The sequence below is a fragment of the Pseudophryne corroboree genome, chromosome 1, assembly GCF_028390025.1.
Source record: "Pseudophryne corroboree isolate aPseCor3 chromosome 1, aPseCor3.hap2, whole genome shotgun sequence".
NCBI lineage: Eukaryota > Metazoa > Chordata > Amphibia > Anura > Myobatrachidae > Pseudophryne > Pseudophryne corroboree.
The window spans coordinates 199,879,250-199,902,224 of NC_086444.1; the positions used below are offsets into that span (position 1 = coordinate 199,879,250).

The window sequence follows — 22,975 nt, forward strand, 5'->3', positions numbered from 1 at the left end:
AATAAAAAGTTGAATTATGTGGACGGTCGCCTTAGCAACAAAGTATTCTGTACCAGGAATGTGCAGCCGTCCAGGACTGACTGACCGACCCTACAGCCAATATCACCACCACGGTCTTCGGCTATCTCGTGGCTTTTAGCAGCAACTTGTGAACTTAAATAGATAAAACAAGATCAGCACTTTCTTCTCCATAATCACTCATTCATTTCCAGAACACGTTGTAAGCAATTATTCAGTATTACAACTGATTTAAAGCATTGCTTAATGCACTTAAGCCATGGTAAAATATCTGCTATCACAAACTTTCTATTACCTTAGTGCAATTAGTTTACTGAACTTAACAAAGACTGTGTATAGTCAAATATATGTCTCTTTTAATTAATAAACAAATTAAGTGATTAATTTCTACTTTTATTCACTTTTTTTATTAAATCCTATTTAAGTTTTGTTTAGAGTACTATCAAGATTACTTTTTTCACAATGTAGATGCATTTTATCCGTATAAAGAATAGAAGCATTTTAGTTGGTCCCAGTGCTTTTTTTTTCTATTAAGAGCGATTAGATGGTGTCTATTCAGAGCTGCTGATCCAGACAGAAAATGGGAGTAGATAAAAGGAGACTTCAAGTGACCTTCTCGTCTCTTTCATACCAACCTGATCTTAGAATAGTCCAAAGATCTTACAATAGACCTCTCCATTTCAGCCCCACAGGATCCATCTGAAGGGTTAACGCCACTGCTTACCATTTACACACATACACACAGATAGGAACCACACTCCCTGGGCTTAGGGCACTGCCAGATATTTCTTTTTGTGCAGAAAGCTGTTGGGATACATCAAGCTGTTTAGGACCTCACTAGTTATGCTACATTAGACACACTTTTCTCCCCCAGAGAGAGAATACACAATGCAGAGGTATATTTATTGTATGAAGCCATAGAGAGGAAAATCGCTGCAGTTGCACTGAACTGATTTTTGGAGTTCTAGTTAATTGAGATATTGCATTTAAATTAGGTGTTCCTTATTACAAAAAAGCGCCTTAGCAATTGGGGAGATTGTACTGTGATCCTTTCTCCTTTTCAAATGATATGTACATATTCTAGATATATAATATATATATTTATATGTAACATATATATATATATATATATATATATAGATTGTTGGTCTCTAAATTATTATACGACTCATCTCGGTTGATGAGAAGTATAGATATTTTACCATTTAAACTTTTTAGTGATTGTGTTAGAGGGGAGAGTTCTCTACGTGCGAGATTGAGGAGAAATAACCGTGCATTTTCAGTGTTATATGTAGGTAGATCATTGCATTCAGTTCAATATTATATATTATACTATATTTAAATAATCTTCATTCAGTCTTCAGTTGCCACTTATAATGCAAACGTCAGCATTATTATGTCATAATTATAACAGATAAATGAATTTAGCATATGTTTGTATACTTTTGTATGTTTACACTTTTATATTAGTGTTGTTTTGATGTTTACCCCAGGGTGTACTTTATGTTTAGTCAAAGTGGACGTTTATTGAGTAAACATATTTCCAAAGAGGGTTCCAGGGTAGTAACAGTATGTTTTTTTTCTGTGCTACTTTCCAAACGTAGGAAATGTTCATCAAATGTATGTGTCTATTATGTCTTATGTCTTATGATTTAAAATCTGCGAAATAAACCATATTAAAAAGTTTTATATTAGAGACAGCTATTCATCCAGCTATTAATTTACTGATATAAATGTAGTTTGTAATCTGTTCAAAATGATCAGAATATTTAAAATTACCAGAATGTTCATAAAGTGTTCCAGTCATGGTACATATAATTTGGAATAAAAATATATGAATTATCATCCTACAGAGAAATTAAGAAGCACACGTTCTTGTAGTAAATAGCTCCTAATCTTGTAACACAGTAATTGATTAGTGGTCCCTTTGATCACAAGAATATTACTGTAATATCTTTCATATAAAAAAATAATATACGAGCATGCTGTGTGTCTATCAGAAACTCAGGCTCTAATCATTGTTATAGATATCTGTGTATCATTGGATAGTTAACAATTCACAAACAACTGAACCAGAAAGTGCAGTTAAACAATAGCTCTTTGGTGTTTTCATCACTGTCTGTAATGTACATCACAAAACTATTATTCCAATGTATATTTTATAAACCAGTAAGTTAGATCTCCATGCTAACTAGATCTCCATGCTAACTTCTTATCTGCTTCTTCTTAATAGTGGATACAGGATTTTATCTCATCAACCGGATTATCATTTTCTATGCTGTCAAATGAAATGCAAAATAAATATATATTATTTCCTTTTAAACTGAGTTGACAATATTTTCTCACCCTGACAAATGCGTTTCTCTATACAGTAATATTTACATTAAGTAGCCCGCAATCAACCTTTGAGTATCTATGTCAATGCGACAGAGAACAGCGGAATAGATTAATAATTTACTTTATGTCTATGTTAAACTATGGGAGCACTGTGCATATAGTATACTTGCGTGTTTAGTGGTTACACAATCGATGGGAAGTCCCTGGGAAAGTTTACTGTAGTGAATCAGCACATGTATGAAATGACAGAACACATCTCAGCAGCGAAACAACACATTCATGTCAGCAACACAGATTATAGTAACAAGGGCCATGAGAAGGAAAATAATGTGGCCAGTATCAAGTCCCCTTTCACTCCTGTATGTGTGTGTCTCCCTGTACCATTTATCTGTTGACATTATCACACTGATAAAGTGACTTGCATTGATCTTTGCATTAGCTGGCCAAACAGTAGACTGTAGATGAGTGCTGGAGTCATTGGTAAATGTTCTCACTTGCTTAAAAGTCATTGGCGTCCCCTTCGCTTACATCTGAGACAGTGCAAGGTCCAGTTCACCCACCCTAGATGTGTGCTGTCTCTACTACAGGGCCCTCACCACAAAAGGGTGAACGCTCAACATCACATACAATACTAATCACGGTAACAGCTTGGTAAATACACATAACTATAGTTAGCATACTGTACATATAATCAGGCAAAGTAAAAACAAATTGTATTTTTATACTATGAACATAAACACAATAATTAAAATAAAGAAAACAACTTTCACAATAAACTGTTTTTTCGTCCTGAATTCTCTTTTGAATTTAAGGCGGTATAATAAATGAAAATGGAAATAAAATGATTGAGAGTTAAATGAGATCTTAGAATCCATACGACGGGGATAAGCTCAGGCATGGCTGGAAAGAGGAAAGGAGGAATGGAAGGAGAGATGGAGAACAGTCAGGGTACTTGCCAGTGTCAGATCCCTGGGATGTGCAGCCTTTGCTGGAAGCTGGAAATGGAAGAGGGAGCTCCGGAACTCGTCCAACCTCTGTTTCCCCGGGTCTCCCATTACTGCACCGTCTATATGTTGCACAGGGAGATCTCTTTCTGCCAGCACCTTCTCTCTGACCAGCAGGCAGGGGGAAGAGTTTATTTGCAGAGATGAGAGGGAGCAATGCAGCCCACTGTTGCATAGTCAATAACATCCTTCTGATCAGACCCTGTACAATAGGACCATGAACCCATTGAAAATCCCATTATTTAGGGGAAGAAATAACCCTCAACTATTCGGTTGGAAATTATCAGAAACTCTCTCTAATGGATTCAGTGCCCCTTCCCCCCACCACCCCCTACACTGAGAGAGGGGCTCCAGAAAAAAAAAAGCCTTGCTCCTTCTTTTCATAGTTACAGCTTAGAGAAGAGCTGGGAGAGACACAAATAATTGCATCCTCAGCTCCTTTATCACTTGGTAAATTCTGCTGCCTGCCAGCAAATCTCAGTATAAGGTGTTGTGAATGGAAGTTAGCAGGATCAGCTCACACTCACACTCACAGCCACTGAGGAGGAGAGAGAAAGTTTGAGCTCATCCCTGGCACTGCTGCAAGGTGTATTATCCTGCTTGATCCCCATGCTGGGAGCAGGCTGCTCTCATGTAGCCTGTGCTCGCCTACTGTACGCTAGGTGGCAGCACAATCCAGCAATTCCGGCCTGTTCTCGGGACTCTAGCTCAGCACTGATCCTCCCAGACAACAAAAAGAGAGCTTATCATTGTTTCATTAATAATTATTGTAACATTGCTGTCTGAGTGTATCCCACACGCTGCAAACTTTCCTTGCTACTTTCATTGCATGTGCTTTGTGTGTGCTGAAGCTTAAGCAATGTATACATTAGATGGATAGATAGATAGATGGATGGATGGATGGATGGATGGATGGATGGATAGATAGATAGATAGATAGATAGATAGATAGATAGATAGATAGATAGATAGATAGATAGATAGAGAGAGAGATAGATAGATAGATAGAGTTATATAATCAATGCAGGTGATAAGTCTCATACACTGCCTTATTGGCATGTTATAAGGCAGCCTGGCAGATGCTATTTTTGTTTATTTGTTTTGTGCATTTTGTTTCTTTTTTTGTAACTTTATCACGTTGGTTATTTCCCCACACACCACAGAAAACGGGCCAGGCTCAGGCATGACTTTAAATAAGTGTCTTCTTCATTTTTACATCTCCATCATCCTCTTCTTCCAAGTTTCCCTCATGATCCCCCCCTGCCCCCCTCCTCCCCATCATCATCCGCCCCAAGTAGAGCATTTGTGCTGTGCTGGGCCCATAGACAACCCATACTAATCAGCCCTGAGAGTAAATAGCAGCGGGTAGGGGCGCTGTGAATGAAGAGTGTGCTTGTCACGGCCCCCCTCCCCTCCTCTCGCCCCCTCCCTGCAGCCCCAGCCGTAGGTAACAAGGCTGCAGAGGAGAGAGGCAGGCGACCAATGGGGTGCAGGAGGTTTGGCTAACCTCAGCCTCCCATCTCCCTCTCCCCCCCATGCATGGCTCTGACCAGTCAGTCGCCTTTGATGATCAGTTGCCAGCAGCCCCTCGCTTGGCTCCTTGACATGAGCTCCATATAAGGCAGCGATCTCCATAGAAACGTGTCAGTTTCAATAGTAGTGTCAAAGTTCAGTATATACAGACATTCGCGCAGATCCCCCTCTCGGAAACATTGCTGTGCCAGGCATTCTCTGTGTGTGTGTCTCTCCCATCCTCTCTGTCCCCCTCTCTGTCCCCCTCACTCTCCCTCTCGCTCTCTCTTTATTGCATATTCTATTAGCTGCTGAGAGTCTGCAAGGTTCTTTCTTCTTCTTTTTTTACATTATTATTATTATTCCCTTTTCCTTTTTTTTTTTTTTGCCCATTACCTCTCTGCCTCCATTCCAGCGGCGGCAGCACCTCCAGCCAGCACCTCCCGCAGCCGGCGTCCTCCTCTCAGGATGAATATTATTTCTATTTTATGCTCCACTTGGCATCACTCTGCTGCTCCGGGAGGACAATAGCTTCCGCCACTGACTTTATCCCCCAACGGGAGATTGTTGTCTTTTTATATTATTACTGTTATTTCACAGACTTCAACGGGAGAGAAAAAACCCCAGAAACAACAACAACAAAAAAACTTTAAAAAAAAAATCTATATATTCTATTCTCCAAGCTGGCAAGTATATCCCGAGGATGAGCTGTGGTCTCCGGCAGGAGGAATAAAGCCAGGACCCGCTGAGGGAGAAGAGGAAGGAGATCTCGTTGTTGTTGTGGTTGTTGCTGCACTTTTTTTGGGATTGTTCTGTGTTTTTTTTTATGACTTTGTTTTTTTTTTTTTTATTATTTTAAATAATTGACACATGTGATACCTGCTCCTCTGATGACAGATCGGGGATTGTTCGTCCTCTTGACATAATAAATAAAAAGCAAGAGAGAGAGAGAAAGAGGGGAGAGGAGAGACAAAAAAAAATCAAAGAAGAAAAAGAGAGAGAGGGAAGAGAGAGAGACAAGGGGAAGTGGCTGCAACCTCTGGATCAGGCTCTTCCAGGCTGCTTCTCTGAATGGCTGGCTGCATTCTGCCCTGGATTTGGCCCCCGGACACTTACAGACCCTGATCCGCTTCTCTCTCTTTATTATTATTTTTTTCCTTTTCTTTTCTTTTCCTTTTTTTTTTAGTGCATTTGTAACTGTATTTGTCTCCCTCATCCAACTGCACCGAGGGGTCCAGCAGCAGCAGCAGCAGCAGCAGCAGTCGCCGTGTGGGGAGCAGCAGCGAGCAAGGAGCAGAGCAGCCTGGTCCTGCCCCTGGCCGTCCTATGTCTGCTCCTGTGTGCACTGGGGAGATCGGGGCTGAGAATCCTGCCGCCTCCCCAGCCTGATCTGACGCTGCACCCTCCTCCAGGGCCAGCCCCAGCCTGCTGCAACCCGGAGAGCAGCCAGCAGCACAGGCGGCACTGGAGAGAAGAGACGGCCGGAGGAGGAGGGGGGGGAGCGCCGGCTCTCCCAGCCACCCAGCAGCAGCAGCATCAGCCACCCTGCTGCCCATCATCGCCGCTTGGTACATTAGGATTTTCCGCTGTCTAAAAAGAGGGGGGAAATCCCTGCAGCGCCAACCCAAGGAAACGGCTCCCACCAGCGGCAACCACGGCAGAGACCGCCAGCTTCTTCTTCTCCTCCAGAATAAAATCCCCCCAGACCGCGCTCCCCAGCACTTTTTGGGCCCGAGATATGGCAATGGTAGTTAGCAGCTGGAGAGATCCGCAGGAAGACGTGGCCGGGGGGAATCCGGGAGGCCCCAACCCGGGGGCAGCGCAGCCGGCCAGGGAGCAGCAGCAAGCGCCCTCCGCCGGCCCTCACACGCCGCAGACCCCGAGCCAGCCGGGACCCCCCTCCACTCCGGGCGCTGCGGGGGACAAGGGCCAGCAAGGCGCGGGTCAAGGCCAGCAGCAGCACATCGAGTGCGTGGTGTGCGGGGACAAGTCCAGCGGCAAGCACTACGGACAGTTCACCTGCGAGGGCTGCAAAAGTTTCTTCAAGCGGAGCGTCCGCAGGAACTTAACCTACACCTGTCGTGCCAATAGGAACTGTCCCATAGACCAGCACCACCGCAACCAGTGCCAGTACTGCCGCCTGAAGAAGTGCCTGAAAGTGGGCATGAGGAGGGAAGGTGAATATTTCTTCTGCTCAGTTGTGTGTGTGTGTGTGTGTGTGTGTGTGTGTGTGTGTGTGTGTGTGTGTGTGTGTGTGTGGCCAGGTATGTGTGCTTGTGATGGTGCCCAGGTGTGTGTATGCCGTGCCCATGGCATCCAGCTGATATATGCTTGCCCCCCTTTGTAGCATTATGATGCTATTAATATTAATAATCACAGCTCTCTCCGTGTGTGTGTGTGTGTGTGTGTGTGTGTGTGTGTGTGTGTGTGTGTGTGTGTGTGTGTGTGTGTGTGTGTGTGTTTTTTTGTCTGTGGAAATGCTGTGGGATGTTGGCTGATCCTCCTTTAGATGTGATTCCTCAATCCCTTCCTTCCTTTCTTCTTCTTTTTTTTTTGTGTGTTATGCTGTCATCATTATGCCACACACAAACTTTTGATGGTGAAATACACCAGCACCCCTGATTTGTGTTACCCTCAAATCAGTTACACGAGAAGAGCAGTGTTTGGTCGTAACATCTAGGCTAATCCAGGCAAGATTTGGCCTTGTCGTAACATTGCCCTCCATGAGAAGCAGATGGAGAACTTTGGGTTACAACAGGGTGTTATAGATTACTTCATTTTTCTGAGTTTTCTATTCATTCTGCTTCTCCAAAACGTCCACCCTCTCTATAGAGCAAAAATCATTTTAGGGGAACATTTGTATCATAATTAATGAGCCATTCAGATATTCAGTAGGATATATTGTCTCCATTTGGCAGTATCTCAATTCTAGAATCCCATTCGCATCTTAAAGCTGGACGGACGGTAGAGATGCTTCTTTTCATCTGGTAATATTTGCTGGTGTGCACAATTTACATGTACTGTATGCACACACATAGACCCCTGTTAGGCAGTGCAATCAGCCATGTGCTTAATAAGCTTCACTACAACATAACTAGGCGCTGCCATAAATGTTTCATTGTTCAGAGTGTTCAGCTCGACGTAAAATCAGCCCCTTATCCTGCAATCTAGAAAATAAATCCAATGAACCCAGATGAGAGGGCTGGGGGGACAGCAAAGTTCCCATGTAGACATGGAAGGTTATTATTTGTAACGCTTATGTTTGAATTTCAAAACATAAACGTACATTATAAAAGGACAGTACAATGTATCTCTACAAAGGATAGCATCACTTGCAGACTGGTTATTTATTATTAGAGACGCCAAATACACAAAAAGTGCCATGCTGGGTTTCCATGTATATAATAGTTCACAAGACAGTAAAGTATCTGCCACTTTTAGCCATACAGACACAAAAAAAACCAAGAAGGCACTCTGGTCAGCTTTAGTAACTTGGAGCATAAATAAGATTGCTTACGTTCAGCATCCATGCAGTTAATGAATAGTGTTTTGCATCTAAGCTCTGGGCATTCACTTTCCAAGCAGACTCATGTATGGTTTGCAGAGACAGGAAGCCTCACTACCTCTATTAATTGACTGCCTGAGGTATTAATGATCCCAATGTTTAACTATTGTAAGTCCATTTTTTTCATTATTATCTGAGTATTATTAAATTCCTGATTCACTTTTACTATGAGTGTGCTGAGTAGCTTAGTGAGTGATAAAGTTACACAACAGAGTGTATCAAACCGAACCATCATCTGTATTTATTATATTTATTTCGCCTTCACCCAATACATTACTGACATTATTGGGAATATATTCACGCTTCTAAAAGGGTTACAAAGACTGACACCAATTCTGCCTGTATATGTTATTGTTCTATGTAGTGCTGTGGGAGCAGTATTTATTCCTAATAAGGTGTCTGTGATTGGGGGCTGTCTGTGACATATTACATGTTTATTATTGGAGATATTGTCTTTTGCTCTAGATGGACTTTCATGTTATTGTGGTGTATGTGACTGTGTGTGTGTGTGTGTGTGTGTGTGTGTGTGTGTGTGTGTGTGTGTGTGTGTGTGTGTGTGTGTGTGTGTGTATGTGTTTTTTAAGTGTCTGTATATCTATATCTATCTACATACACAGGTCGTATGTACATGTGTGTATATATATATATATATATATATATATATAAAATATAATATAAGTATATGTGTGTATATATGGCTTTGTGGTGTGTGTGTGTGTGTGTGTGTGTGTGTGTGTGTGTGTGTGTGTGTGTGTGTGTGTGTGTATATATCTCTCTATGTGTGTGTCAGTGTGGTGATCAATGTGATTCCCAGCCCTGGTTGCACATTTCCTCTTCTTTCTCTCTGTTTTTGTTAGCGGTTCAGCGAGGACGAATGCCTCCAACCCAGCCGAACCCAGGCCAATACGCTCTGACGAACGGGGACCCCCTGAACGGCCACTGCTACCTGTCCGGATACATCTCGCTGCTGCTGCGGGCCGAGCCTTACCCCACCTCCCGCTACGGCAGCCAGTGCATGCAGCCCAACAACATCATGGGCATAGAGAACATCTGCGAGCTGGCGGCCCGGCTACTGTTCAGTGCGGTGGAGTGGGCCAGGAACATCCCCTTCTTCCCCGACCTGCAGATCACCGACCAGGTGGCCCTGCTACGGCTGACGTGGAGTGAGCTCTTTGTGCTGAATGCCGCCCAGTGCTCCATGCCCCTCCATGTGGCCCCTCTCCTGGCCGCCGCCGGCCTCCACGCATCACCCATGTCCGCAGACCGAGTGGTGGCCTTTATGGACCACATCCGTATATTCCAGGAGCAGGTGGAGAAGCTGAAGGCCCTGCATGTAGACTCTGCGGAGTACAGCTGCCTCAAAGCCATCGTCCTCTTCACTTCAGGTGAGTGAGGGGGCCACAAGGGGCTATCAGGGGTACTGCTGGGTTGCCAGCACAAGACACATACAAAACACCAACACAAACTAATACATACACACTAACACACACAGAGACTAAAACACACACACAATATACACACTAATACATACATACACTAACATATGAACGTGTGTGTGTGTGTGTGTGTGTGTGTGTGTGTGTGTGTGTGTGTGTGTGTGTGTGTGTGTGTGTGTGTGTGTGTCTACATTATCTGTAATATAATACACATACTGTACTGGCATAAATAACACCATACACAGCACACACATACTGTACATCACGTATCCCCACGTTGGCTGCAGGCAGATCCCAGCTGGGATTCCTCTGCCATCATTGGAGATGTGATGCACTATAGGGTGAATGATGCCAACATTAATGAAGGGCTGTGCTGTCACTCTCTAAAAATTGGATAGTGCCTGGCTCCTGAGCCTATCCATGAGGCTGTGTGTGAAAGAGATGCTTGTGTTATAAAACAGACTCCTTCTAGATATACAGTAAATGCTAAAACCTAATGCTGTAATATATATATATATATATATATATATATATATATATATATATATATATAGACCTATCCCATTATTATCCAGCGATTTGTTACCATTTCTAAAGAGGTGATTTTATCAGGCTTTTGATTCAGACAATTTCAGAGAAACATAAAAGCAGTGAGAAAAAAACACCAGTGCAATTTCCAGTAATAAATCATTTTGCTATGGAAACCATACTCCTATTAAATATTTAACAGAATGTCTGAAAAATACAGCAAATTGAGAGCAGGCATTGGCTTCATGCATGCATATATGTACAGGGATTTATTTATTTATTTATTTATTTATTTATTTATTTATTTATTTTTTCTTTTTGTTCTTGTTTTTTGTGATAGTTTTTAAAAGCAATCTCAGAGGTAATCATGGAGGGCAGCCCTTTAAACTGTGTCTATTACAAGAACAAGACATTTTTAATGAGAGATGAATGCAGTCTGCAGCTTGCAGGGCTGCCCTATGTACACAAAGCCCAGGAAAACACGTTGCTATTTGCAATGCATTTAAGGTCACCCTAGCTTCCCTTTAATTATGCTATGCAATACATTTCTCGGCAATATTGATTAAATGATTTCTATAAATCCGAGTTTATACCGCACATAAATAAAACAGAAACATCCCTAGACCAAGATGGCCACACAGGGCCCAGCTCTCAGCTAGCACAGGGTCTATAGCCTGGCTCTTTCGCCTGCATAAGCAAGGGGACTAGAGTCTACTCTACACCACGTAGCTGTGTAATGTCTAGGCTACGGTGATGCAGCAAATGCCCTATTAACATCGATGTGAACCTCTGATCATCCTTTTACATCATTGCTATGCATGCTGGCCAGATACTGCCGTATAATTGTATTTATAAAGAGGTGCAAAGGCAATCATGCAGCATCTTATATATTTCTGATAGAAATGTAGATACATCATAATTATCAGAGCCCCTGCTCATCCTATTGTTTGTTAACCTCCTAAATAATCCATCTGCAATACATACGTGAGCATAAGCAGCATGATGTAATATAGTTCCTGTGGTCTATTGTGGTAGTGAGTCTAATGAAAGCCATTGTTTACAATCACATAATAAACAGGCAATGCACAGTGACAGTACATCTTTGGCAATAACACGCGTGGAATTATGCATATATACAGGAGTATAGTTTAATGTCTGGTTTACAAAACAGAACCCTGTATATCAAACAGGAACGTTAAGAAATACCACCGTTCATCTGATTCATTAATATGGGGAATTTACAAGTACTGAATACTTCATGCTTCTGAATAATTGAATTTAGAAATACCCTAGTCGATGCTCCTTGCATTTCTCACCCTATGTAGAAACCTCTCCTCCCCCCAATCATACAAACTCCAACTTTAGCGCAAACTTATTTTGATTGCCAGCCAGTGGGGGGTTTCTGTTCACCCCCCTCCTGGGTTGTTTTTTTTTTTTTGTTGGGTTTTTTTTTTGGGTTGGTTTTTTTTTTTTTAAACAAAGTCACAAGTGATGAAAACATCATTTTAAAACGAGTTTAGAGGGGGCTAAGTGTGTAAAGCTGGCATAATCTCCCCCTATTTGTGGTTTCCACACTCAGACTCCGGAAAGTATTCCCAACCTTTTCACGTTGGACGTCAGCCAGGGTATAGGTCGTGACCCGCATTTCCCCCTTATAAGTTATTAATTTATGGACTTCAACTATAACTTTTAACTATTTCCACTAAGATGCTATGCCAGAGGCCCCTGAACTGCAGAATATAACTAGTAACTGTCACACTACATTACACCATGAAAAATAAGCAATTTTATTTATTTTATTTTTATTTTGTAAGTCATTTGTATTAATTTATTACACTGACATTTCACAGTGACAATTAAATGCTTTGTAACATTAGAATCAAAGCCTTTAGTTTGCGTGTTTATAAATTTGATTGTAAAGTAATATATAGGAGAGTGGAAATAAACACTGTCACTTTAGAGGTGCAAAGATGATGTACACCTAACACCATAGTTCTGCTTTTACAGATAGATAGATAGATAGATAGATAGATAGATAGATAGATAGATAGATAGATAGATAGATAGATAGATAATAGTATATGTGTTTGGATTCTGATTAGGTACAGGAATGAGAATTAGATCTAAGAGATAATATTTCTAGAGTAAAAGTGGCAGGAAAATCATTCATATTTATCAGTGGGTGTTGTCTTTGTGCCCCGCTGACGGTGTGATTGCACAGAGCCACGTCACGCGTGACATATCTGATTAATGTGCAGATAAAGTTTCTGTAGAATTAAATCCACTACAAAATATACTGACTTCTATATGATGAGAGAGACTCAATGACAGGCTCTATACAATTCTACTGAATGTGTTTATATTTACATTGAGATCCTTCTTTATATCATTAGCTACATAAAATCTGTGCGATTTACTTGATAAAATCTCACTGCTCAAGTGCCTCTCATTTTAAAATTGAAAGTGGATAATAAGTAATGCTATACAGACTGTGGATCATGTGCTGTAGCTGCTACCCAGGCCATGGCGTGTGTTATGATTGGCTGCAAACATCATCCTACACTTGCTGACTGAGTTTACATGTCTAGTGCACATTCAGGCCTTGAAGATGGCACTTTGCGAGTAAGCAATGAAATATACATGTATACATTACAGCCACGCTGCACAACACATCTGGGTCATTACATATATCTGAAGGCTGATTAGAGGTTCTGAATCGCCATTTGGTTTATTTGCATTTCCTGCCTTGGGCAAAAAGAAAACAATATTTAGGAAGTGATCTGCCAAAATAAATGTAATTACAGCAAATCCTTTCCCTTTCGGTATATCAATGTCCAAACATGCGCTAATCGTTCACTTTTTCTTTTCTTTCTTTTTTTTTTTTTTTCTTTTTTTTATTTATTTATTTATGTCCTTTTAATACAAAGGCAGATTTTAACTTTTATGAAATGTGAATTTTATATTTATTTTGGTCACCTTGAGTCGTGTTATTATTACCAACATAAAAAAAAATCAAGATCATGTTATAAACACTGAAATTTTATCTTTAGGCCAGGGTCTTATTCAATTAATGTTAACCCATTATATTCCGGTATAGCCACCCACTCTTGCACCGTACTCCAACCCTAACACCCACCTTTGGCAATTCATAGGTTAAAGGTTAAAGCTTATAAGTACTGTTACAACTTTCATTTCCAAAGGTCATATAAGTCTGTGTATGTGAGTGAGAGGACGTGAGTGCATGTAGAGCTTATATATATATATATATATATATATATATATATATATATATATATATATATATACCTGACTGCACTGGGCTATATGCAGATGTACCTGGACTCCCTATATTACATCACAATGCTTTGTTATGATCATTTGTGCCGTACACTCTAGTCTGGGGTATCTCTTACCCATGCATTCTGTGCCCAAGTCTTTTCGATGGAGCAGCAGATACTGCTCAGGAACAGCGTGTATTCCATGCAATGATTTAGCTGTGAGACATGCAGGGAGGGTTAATTGATTTAAAGGAACCACGTGGTGTATTATATAGCTATAAAATATCATATGTTAATAGTAAGTGCTAATAATGCTTGCACACAGTGCTGGGATGTACATTGAATCGGTGAGAGCCCCATAGCTGTGTGTACCCCATACTAACCGTGGTATCTCATAGATCATAAGAAAGCAAAACAGATTGCTGCTAGGGACAAGGGTAAATGCCTGGTATATAATAATAATGTGAACGACTGACGTATGGGACTGGTATATAATACCAATATAAACGATTGGAGTATAATACCAGTATACATGATTGCTGTATGATACCAGTGTAAGGAACTGGCGTATAATACCAGTACTAATGATTGGTGTATCATACAGTGTAAAGCATTGTATACATGACTGGTGTATAATACCAGTGTAAATGATTGGCGTATAAGATTTGTATATATGATTGATGTAAAATACCAGTACAAATGATAGGTGTATGATTCCAGTATGCATGGCTTGTGTATGGTACTAATGTAAAAGACTGGCGTATAATACTACTGTAAACAACTGTTGTATAGTATTTTATTGTGACATACGGTGGTATATTATAAATACCACTGCACGCTTTTATTTGCCTATATTATAGTATAAAGGTATTGACTATGCCATTTGAGCAATATTGCAGGCAAGAGGAGGTGGTGTGGTCTTAATTGTGCACCTTATAATAGTCTGTGTATTCCATATCTGTTTTATGCGATCTGTAACTATCACACAGGTGCTTTGTAGGCAAATACTAATTCTGTGCCCCCTTGTCTCTCCCATCGACCTCGTTGGCTCCCGTGCAGATGCTTGTGGCCTTTCAGATGCTGCTCACATTGAGAGTCTACAGGAAAAGTCCCAATGCGCACTGGAGGAGTATGTCAGGAGCCAGTACCCCAACCAACCCAGCAGGTTTGGCAAACTACTGCTGAGGCTTCCCTCCCTGCGTACTGTCTCATCCTCAGTCATTGAACAACTCTTCTTCGTCCGCTTGGTAGGTAAGACCCCTATAGAGACACTCATCAGAGATATGTTATTATCTGGAAGTAGCTTCAACTGGCCTTATATGTCCATCCAATGTTCCTAGAGAACACCACTGAGAGACATGGCAACAACACTCAAAAGGACAAATAGACATAACATTATACAAAACTTCTTAGAATATGAGAGTAATGAACTCCGTGTGTTTGGAAAACTGCAAACAAAAAAAAATGGACCAAGGGGATTCAGTTATTAAAAAATAAGGACACGAACCCTGATGGATGCGCTGTGGACTGAGTTGGATTTATTCTGTACAGACAAAAACCTGAAAGACTTGCTATAAATCCTTTGTAGAAACACATGCACATAACTACCATGAACATTTGTTGTTGATTTTGTAATATATTAGTCTTTATTTTCATTTTTTTTTTTTTTTGAAATTTAAAACATTATATGCGCATACAGAAAGTAAGACATAAGAATTAGGGGAAATAGCAGTTTCCAAATAATTATAAAAACAAAAAACTTGTCCTGTGTCTATGTATCTATATCTGTTTTGTATTTTTTCTGGTTCCAAACCAGGTTTCCTGTAATTCTCTACTAATAATTTTTTGATATAACCCTTTGCTTCTTATAATGAGTGCTATATGTTGTCCAAGCTTATGTTCTTCAAGAATTAAAATTGAAGTGAGAATTTAAACAAAAAAATAAAAGACTTTAGCAAATTATTGTGTTTTATTCATGTATGAAATTATATATATATATATATATATATATATATATATAGCTACTTTGCAGTTTCAAAGTTTTATTTTTATGCAAATTGAGTTTACCACCAATGAAAACACCGTCTGATGGATAATGTTGCCTCTCAACAGTCATAATTCCAACCCTTTATCTTGAAGGGACTATGGGGGTATTACTGTGATGTGTTAGGTATTTCAGTTTCTGGATTGCCATTTTTCTACTATGTTTCTGGAGTTTATCGGATACAAATGAAATATCTGAGCGCTTTTGTGCTACTGTATATAGGAGACAATGCGTTGTAATAGATATTGCCATTGTATGATGAGCGTTGAGTCAGGAAAGGGAAGGCATTTCACAGCTAACAATGTGTCTCTTAATATGACCCTATTTTTGCTATCTTATTGAGCAAATCGTATTATTTCCTGTACTCCTCTCCCAGTGCAAAGTGTATTCCCAAACTATTAATATAGATATCTTACCCGAGGTGGCTCTCCTTGGGTGGCACATCTATGTATTCCATAGGTCTCATTGTGCTGTGACTACTAGAATTGGGAATGGGAGATGTGAGGGTTCCCCTGTTCCCATCCAGCCGGCACACACACAATTTTAAATTAAAAATCGTTTCTATAATGCAGCTACTTTGAAGGTAAAAATTCTCCCTCCATGCTCCTGGCTGGTGGTGTAGATCTCTCTAACAGCTTTCGGCGCATTAATGTTTGATAGAATGTGAGACAGATCTTTTAGAACACTACTGCCAAGGGAGCCCTTCTTTAACGCATTAATAACGCTGGATCTTTAAAAATAACACCCGGAAAGGCAGGATTTTCAATTTAAGAAGTTATTGGCAATGGCTTTACTCCTGGCAGCTACAGATCTGACTTTTTTTTTTTTTTTTTTTTTTTTTTTTACATTCCTGCAAAGAACCATCCCAAAAAAATAAATGTTTGTCTGTGTATCTGTATTATTATTTATTGTTGCAGTTATTATCTCACCCTGTTCTGATGCTTGTGTTAATTTAGATCATGGTGTATAGTTAAAAATGAACTTTTTGGGAGACCTTTATTTAGTGACTTGTCTTCCAGAGGGCGCCTCCATGAAGAAGGTGATGTGGAAGGCTGGGGAATGACGTCAGATATTGGGGTATGGGACTAGGGAGATGAGAGAGATGCATACATACATACATATCAAAGCAATGCTCAGATTGAGGTGTAAATCTTGGGAGGTCTATACTCATAGCTCCAATACTGAAGTGCAAATGAGGCATTTATCTCATAAATATAACGCTGGCAAATTAGGAAACAAGGCTCCGTTTTGTCTCTTAATGGAATATAAAGGTAGAATGTGAACTCAATGTAATGAGTTTCCCCACCCAGTAGAATAGAAGCATGGCCAGATCTTTGCAAAAGACAGTGATATCACTATGGCTGGGTATGTTCGGTAGGGTTTATTAATATTTCTGGTTTCATTTTTAGCTGTCCGGACAGAGGTTATTTCACATCCAAAAGAGATGATCCAAATAGCAGTGTGTCCTGTATATAGACAGTGTGAATACTGTCTGCTGCTTGCAGACTTGTTTGCTTTGTGTTTGTTTGTTTGTTTGTTTGTTATACTTTTTGTTCTATTATTGAATGTACTGTAGTATTTTTCTCGGAAGTGTTTTTATACGAAAAATATGTATATTTTATATCTATCTATGCAGAGAGATAGATAGATAGATAGATAGATAGATAGATAGATAGATAGATAGATAGATAGATAGATAGATAGATAGATAGAGTTGCACCCTTAGGACCAGTATTATATTATTGTGTTTATATTTAACTGTGGCTTATTTATTTATTTATTTATTTATTTATTTATTGTATTTTTTTATTACTTTCATTTTTTATCGTTAAATATGGTAATGAAATGAGTGTAGACCTTTCAATGCAAAAGTGGGGATTTTTTTATTTCTTCTTTTATCTTTCAGCACCTACGCGCCTATAGTTATCCATGATCTCGGCGTCCTGTGAAGTGCAATGTTTATGATTCCTTCTAAACGTATGTTATAGCTTAATAAACGATGGGCTTTACTCTCATTACCCAGTATTAGGAACCCTATTCTAAATAAATATTTGTGAAACTGTGAGGTCCACGGCTGATTGGGGGAGATCCTTCGCAACCTCCTTTGGAGGCTATGATAGTATATTGACTTTGATAAATTGGGCATTTTCCAATCGCCCATGCTGAAACCTTAATGATAAGTGCCACAGCTCCACCTTATACCATACTCAGAGACATTCAGCGAAAAACATACTCTGTGGGAGAGGTTTTAACCCAAAACGAATCTGTATGAATATGACCTTAATGTACCTGTTTCCTCTCAGATGTATTGGAACATACTGTGCCAACTTTGAACATAGTTTGTAAATTGCATAAGTATAAGCAGGTCCCCTATGATTTGTGAGATGTACCTCGTGATTGTCGTAGTTTTATGGAGCAATTGCGCCATGTTTGCGCAGTTAGCGTTCTGAGCTTCCTCGGTGCATTTCGCTACATGTACCAGTGAGGTCATTACATTCGTCAGCTGATGTGCATCAGTCTGTCTTGTTCACTGGTATTTCTACAAAGTATAATGTAATGTAACGTCTCCCCACTAACATATGTACTATCCGGGTAAAACTCTACTTTGACATACGACACTGGGGTGTTGGGAGCTGCAGTGCGGAGGGATTTATAAGCATTTGTTTGTGTAGAAGTAGACATGAGAATGTGGCTTGAAAACGGCCAGTTAGTGAAACGAATTGATATAAGAGAGGAATTATGGCGTCAGATATTCTAGGTGTTTTGTGAAACAGACTGTCAAACGTTAGGATAGATAGATAGATAGATAGATAGATAGATAGATAGATAGATAGATAGATAGATAGATAGATAGATAGATAGATAGATTTTAGACAGATCACTAGTACTTAGGAAATGCTCATTTATTCTGTTACAGATAGGAGACAGCTATCTGATATGACGTACACATATATAGTACCAATAGTGTAAAAGAGTAGGGATTCTATCAAATGAAACCGATGACTATAAGCTGTGTCCATTGCCTGTCACAGACACCCAGTTTATGTCCCGACACTGGTGTAAGATACTCCACACTGGTGTAAGATACTCCAATACAAGGGTCACCTAGAAAAGCGTTCTATGCATTGATAATGAGCGGTGATAGGAATATGTTGTTACTCTCTATCCCTGCACAAATGATGATCCCAGACAATGGAAAATGACGATAGATGTGGGGAAGGGGAGTTGGTGATACAAGTGGTTGCTAATAAAAGTCTTTTACCACTACTTGCTGTGGGTACAAGGCGTCACCAGGACTTTTTACTTAGGGAGCCCAACAGTTTCATTTGGAAATGAGTTAAAGTGCCATTTACCTCTGTCATGCTCCATTCATCCAGCCGCAAGTCTGGGGTCTCTTACACGAAGCTATTTGTTTGCTTACACAAGCAGCTGGGTGCAATTTCACGTCTGAGATATCTATCTGAAAGCCCCTCTCATTTATTATCCCCATTTGTCAGAGACTGCAGTCCCCAACTTTTCCTTCCTACCCCCCCCCCCCCCCCCCCCCCAAATCAGGAATGCCTGGATTAACCCTTTCCTCTGTAATATCGTGTGTTGTCTCATCGCCTATATATTACATGATGTTGCCGGGGAAATAGCGACATGTCCTTCCTTATGTACTAACACACGGTGTGACGCTGCGATCCTCGGTAATACGTTTTAATTCGTCTATGCCTGGATCTGATTTATATTAGGCCTCTGCTCAATCGTCCCTCTAACAGTTCCTACCAGGAGGAATAAAGAAGCTGCTGTTACTCTATTCCTTTTAATAAGCAATACAATAACACGTTGTTAATATAAAACACTTCCAGGGGATTAATAAATGAAGCTGTGTGCCTTTGCAGAATATTATTGGCTGCTGTTGGGTGCATGGGGCTAATGCTGATATGAAGGGGAGTGTTTCAAAGTATTTTACCCAAGCTGACAGGAGAATCACTGTTCGTAATCTAAACGAAAGCTCTAGAATAGTGTATATGCATCTTGTCTACAGAATTCTCCATCATGCTTATAGCAATGGAAGTGTCCAGATCTAGAAGTAAGGAGTGTATGGCATGCTGAGCTGGGGGAGAGGTTGTTAACACAAACCAAGTTGCTGTCCCTGAGCGATCCTTTGTGTTGATTTAAGGAGGCATTCTCTGTATATAACGTTTAGTTATCACTAATAATATCACTGCATAAAGCCCTGGCAAAATCTTGGGGTCAGTTATTGATCCCAGTGCTTTAATGGGACGAGAGTAAAGGGGCATTCAGTGGGGTGGGGGGAGGGGGGAGGTGGAAGAGAGAGAGAGAGAGAGAGAGAGAAAGAGACGCAATCTTCTTCCAGCCCTGCAAAGACTCATTAGCATTCCCTGTCAATGGACCTACACTGAGTACTAACAGAGATATCTAGCTCACCACTAGGCCTGCTTTCCTTTTGTCTTCAGATCTCTAAGACACAGATTTATATGTCACTGCTAGAGAGTGAACTCCAATTTGGCTCCTGTGCCTTGCGGGCGATATTAGAAGATAGATATATATATATAGATATATATATATATATATATATATATATATATATATATATATATATATATATATATATGTCTGACACACATTGTGACTGTGGGAGACTACCCTAGTAGGGTTCTGTGTCTATTACTGGACTTGATTTCCCAGCGTCGTCATGATTATCACCCTGAACACTGTATGTATCTTCTATGGAATGTTTGGAAATAAACTTGAATTGAAATAAAGATCGCTTTAACATTTGTACCCGGTGCTCTGTGTGGTGTCTGTATAATGCCATCAGGTCTTCACTGCAGATATACAATGATATTGTCACTTATATAGAAGTCACTGACTCAGGCCGGTCACTCCACAGAAATTATCCAATGTTGACAGATGTTTGTCACTAAGTAACTTCTTCCCAAAGTTCCCCCCCCTTCTGCCTAAGCCTTCTCCCTGGCTGGCTTTGTTGTTTTAAAATATGCATGTCTCTCAGGAATGCCAGTCACGAGTCCAAACTTTGTGTCCAGCCTCCCACATGAAATGATCCTTTTATAGGGAACAAGATATGTCTCAATCTGCACTCCAGTGAGAGCCTGTGGGTGCGGGCAGCGCTCCTTGCTATAAAAAAAAAAAAAAAAAACTAACTCAGCACAAATCACTTGCAACCTAAAATCCCCACCAGTGTCTCCAAGGAGAGAAATAAAGCTCAGATAAGTAATGAAGGAGGTGGCAGGAGACAGACGCCTGGACCAAATGAACAAAAGTAAGATACTTTTTTTAAAATTATTATTATTATTATTATTATTATTATTACAACAAGTTTATTCTTACTACTTTGAAGTACATAGCAACACAGCAACTTAATTAAAAGAAGGAGCAGGTTCATTTACCATTCCGCTATGTATTAAAAGTAAATATTGAAATATCCAACTATGTACTATTAATAAATGTCTAAACTTTTTAACTAAATGACATACAGTGTGTGTGTGTGTGTGTGTGTGTGTGTGTGTGTGTGTGTGTGTGTGTGTGTGTATACATGATATCATCACACACATTCCAGATGTCATCAGCAGAGCCAGTATTGATGCTGTTGTTTTACTCACTGAGACTACTGCTGTACATGTGCTTTCGTTTGTTTTTAATTAATTTCATAAGATGAAATGTAGTCTGACATAATGACCCAGCCTGAGCAGCGTTATAAATAGCCCAGCAGAGATTCCCTCTTAGCAGCATTATTCAGTGTGCAGCAAAAGGGCGACACTCCTAAGAGATGGGAAACAGATGACAGACACTGTGAAGAATATCAGACCTCTGACGTCAGCTCTGTATGGCCCTATGGCAGTCACTGGTCTATAGATTGCTGGCTGGGTGTACCAGTACTGCCTTGTCCTGCAAGTGGTGCATGTTGCCCCAGACACTGGTGCTTGTCACCTATACCGCATCTATCATCTATTGTGCACAGTCCAGCATATGGGCCTGGGCGCACTTCTAAGGATCAGATAATGCATTGAGGTCTCAGCAATATTTACTACTCTGTAATACACACCAGATGGTTTGCGACTTTGTCACCGCAGCCAACTAGCTCTTAGATTGTACTCAGCAGCATTTTGTTGCAATTACACAACATGCTGAGACCAATTGTATTAGTGACCTATTTTTCATATTTGCAGAAATGTGATTTAACTAAAAAAATTAAAAAAAACTTTCTTTGACCACCTCTGCAAAATCCAACCAATCACGTCCCAGGCATGATGTGTCAGGCTGGTTCAGGATACAATCCACCTAGTGCATTAAATATAAATACATGCATTCCTTCAAAGGTCAATTGCGACCGCAAGATTACTGACGTAACATAATTCACTCAAAATTACGATTACTTTGAAGTGACTTCAGAACGAGTAGAGTTTAACCAGAATATTCTGGGGAACTTTAACAATAAAAGTAAAGCATTCCTCAAATGTTCATATATATACACACATTAAATAACGACTTGTGACTTTTACAAACTATCCCATCCAGTGTTATGTTATATAAAATGTGTCTAGAGCTATTTTCAGAAATAAACATCAAACTGATTCCTCTATGTATTAGTCACTAATCTCAAAACGTTTTAATATATAACAATGCTTTCTAGAATTTGTTTTAGCCTCCTGTCAGCCCTTTAGAATTGGGACTGCTTTGTGATCTATTATAGGCATGTATAAACACAAGTGATCCTAATTTATTTGTTGGAGGTGTGTGTCGTTTTTTATCCCCCAATGCTAAAGAATCTCCACGATCGTCTGCTTGGGCAGAGCCCCAGATGTTTGGTTTATTGATATAATATATAAGGTTTTGCTGAGAATCCTAGGCTTCAACCAACAATCATTTAGTAAATAATAGAGGCGTTTTGGAAGACATCCAATCTTACACATGTACAGGGCCATAAACGTTACGTGAAAAAAAAAATTAACATCTGTTTTCCTAAAGCAGAGGGTGCCAAGCTGCTTTTTATGAATGCTTTCCTCGTTGGGGAAGAAAAAGAAATATGTAGATATGTATAGCATGATTGTAATAGGGTTAGGATTTAAAGGTGCTATTTATGGCATAAACCATTTAAAACTCATTTTAAGAGCTACTAAACCTCACACATGCATGCATCCTATAGTGGGATTCAAACGCTATTATACATTTACAGTAATTAAATTGTATATCAAGGCAGAATTTAATACTCGTGTTGCGAATGT

At 40.0% G+C, this 22,975-nt stretch overlaps 1 protein-coding gene and 2 long non-coding RNA genes across 9 annotated transcripts in view; 2 read left to right on the forward strand and 1 right to left on the reverse strand.

Moving 5' to 3' along the window:
* LOC135060759 (uncharacterized) overlaps positions 1 to 5,356 on the reverse strand; it is a 64,707-nt gene extending 59,351 nt beyond the window's left edge. Inside the window, exons 1-2 of one of the 6 annotated variants that reach the window (XR_010247160.1) lie at positions 5,268 to 5,356; positions 3,312 to 3,465 (exon numbers count right to left, since the gene is read on the reverse strand). This is a non-coding gene — a long non-coding RNA (uncharacterized LOC135060759). Of the gene's footprint in view, positions 1 to 653; positions 1,641 to 3,311; positions 4,210 to 5,267 lie in introns of those variants that run through there. The other 5 variants (XR_010247184.1, XR_010247178.1, XR_010247166.1 and 2 more) reach the window with 5 other exon arrangements.
* A 1,253-nt stretch (positions 5,357 to 6,609) lies between these two features.
* Positions 6,610 to 15,637, forward strand: NR2F1 (nuclear receptor subfamily 2 group F member 1). Its single transcript, XM_063964005.1, has 3 exons — positions 6,610 to 7,048; positions 9,294 to 9,821; positions 14,738 to 15,637. The coding sequence occupies exons 1-3, from the start codon at positions 6,610 to 6,612 to the stop codon at positions 15,016 to 15,018; spliced, it is 1,248 nt and encodes a 415-aa protein (XP_063820075.1). The 3' UTR covers positions 15,019 to 15,637.
* Positions 15,638 to 20,819: 5,182 nt separating this feature from the next.
* Positions 20,820 to 22,975, forward strand: part of LOC135060861 (uncharacterized) — a 75,846-nt gene continuing 73,690 nt past the window's right edge. For both annotated transcript variants that reach the window (XR_010247266.1, XR_010247260.1), the window contains exon 1: positions 20,820 to 21,012. This is a non-coding gene — a long non-coding RNA (uncharacterized LOC135060861). The remainder of the gene's footprint in view (positions 21,013 to 22,975) is intronic.

Excerpts from the sequence above, each read along its gene's own strand:
- NR2F1 (XM_063964005.1), top strand. The coding sequence starts at position 6,610 with ATGGCAATGGTAGTTAGCAGCTGGAGAGATCCGCAGGAAGACGTGGCC. Across the intron at positions 7,049-9,293 it reads AGTGGGCATGAGGAGGGAAG|CGGTTCAGCGAGGACGAATG; the intron begins GTGAATATTTCT and ends TGTTTTTGTTAG. Across the intron at positions 9,822-14,737 it reads CATCGTCCTCTTCACTTCAG|ATGCTTGTGGCCTTTCAGAT; the intron begins GTGAGTGAGGGG and ends GCTCCCGTGCAG.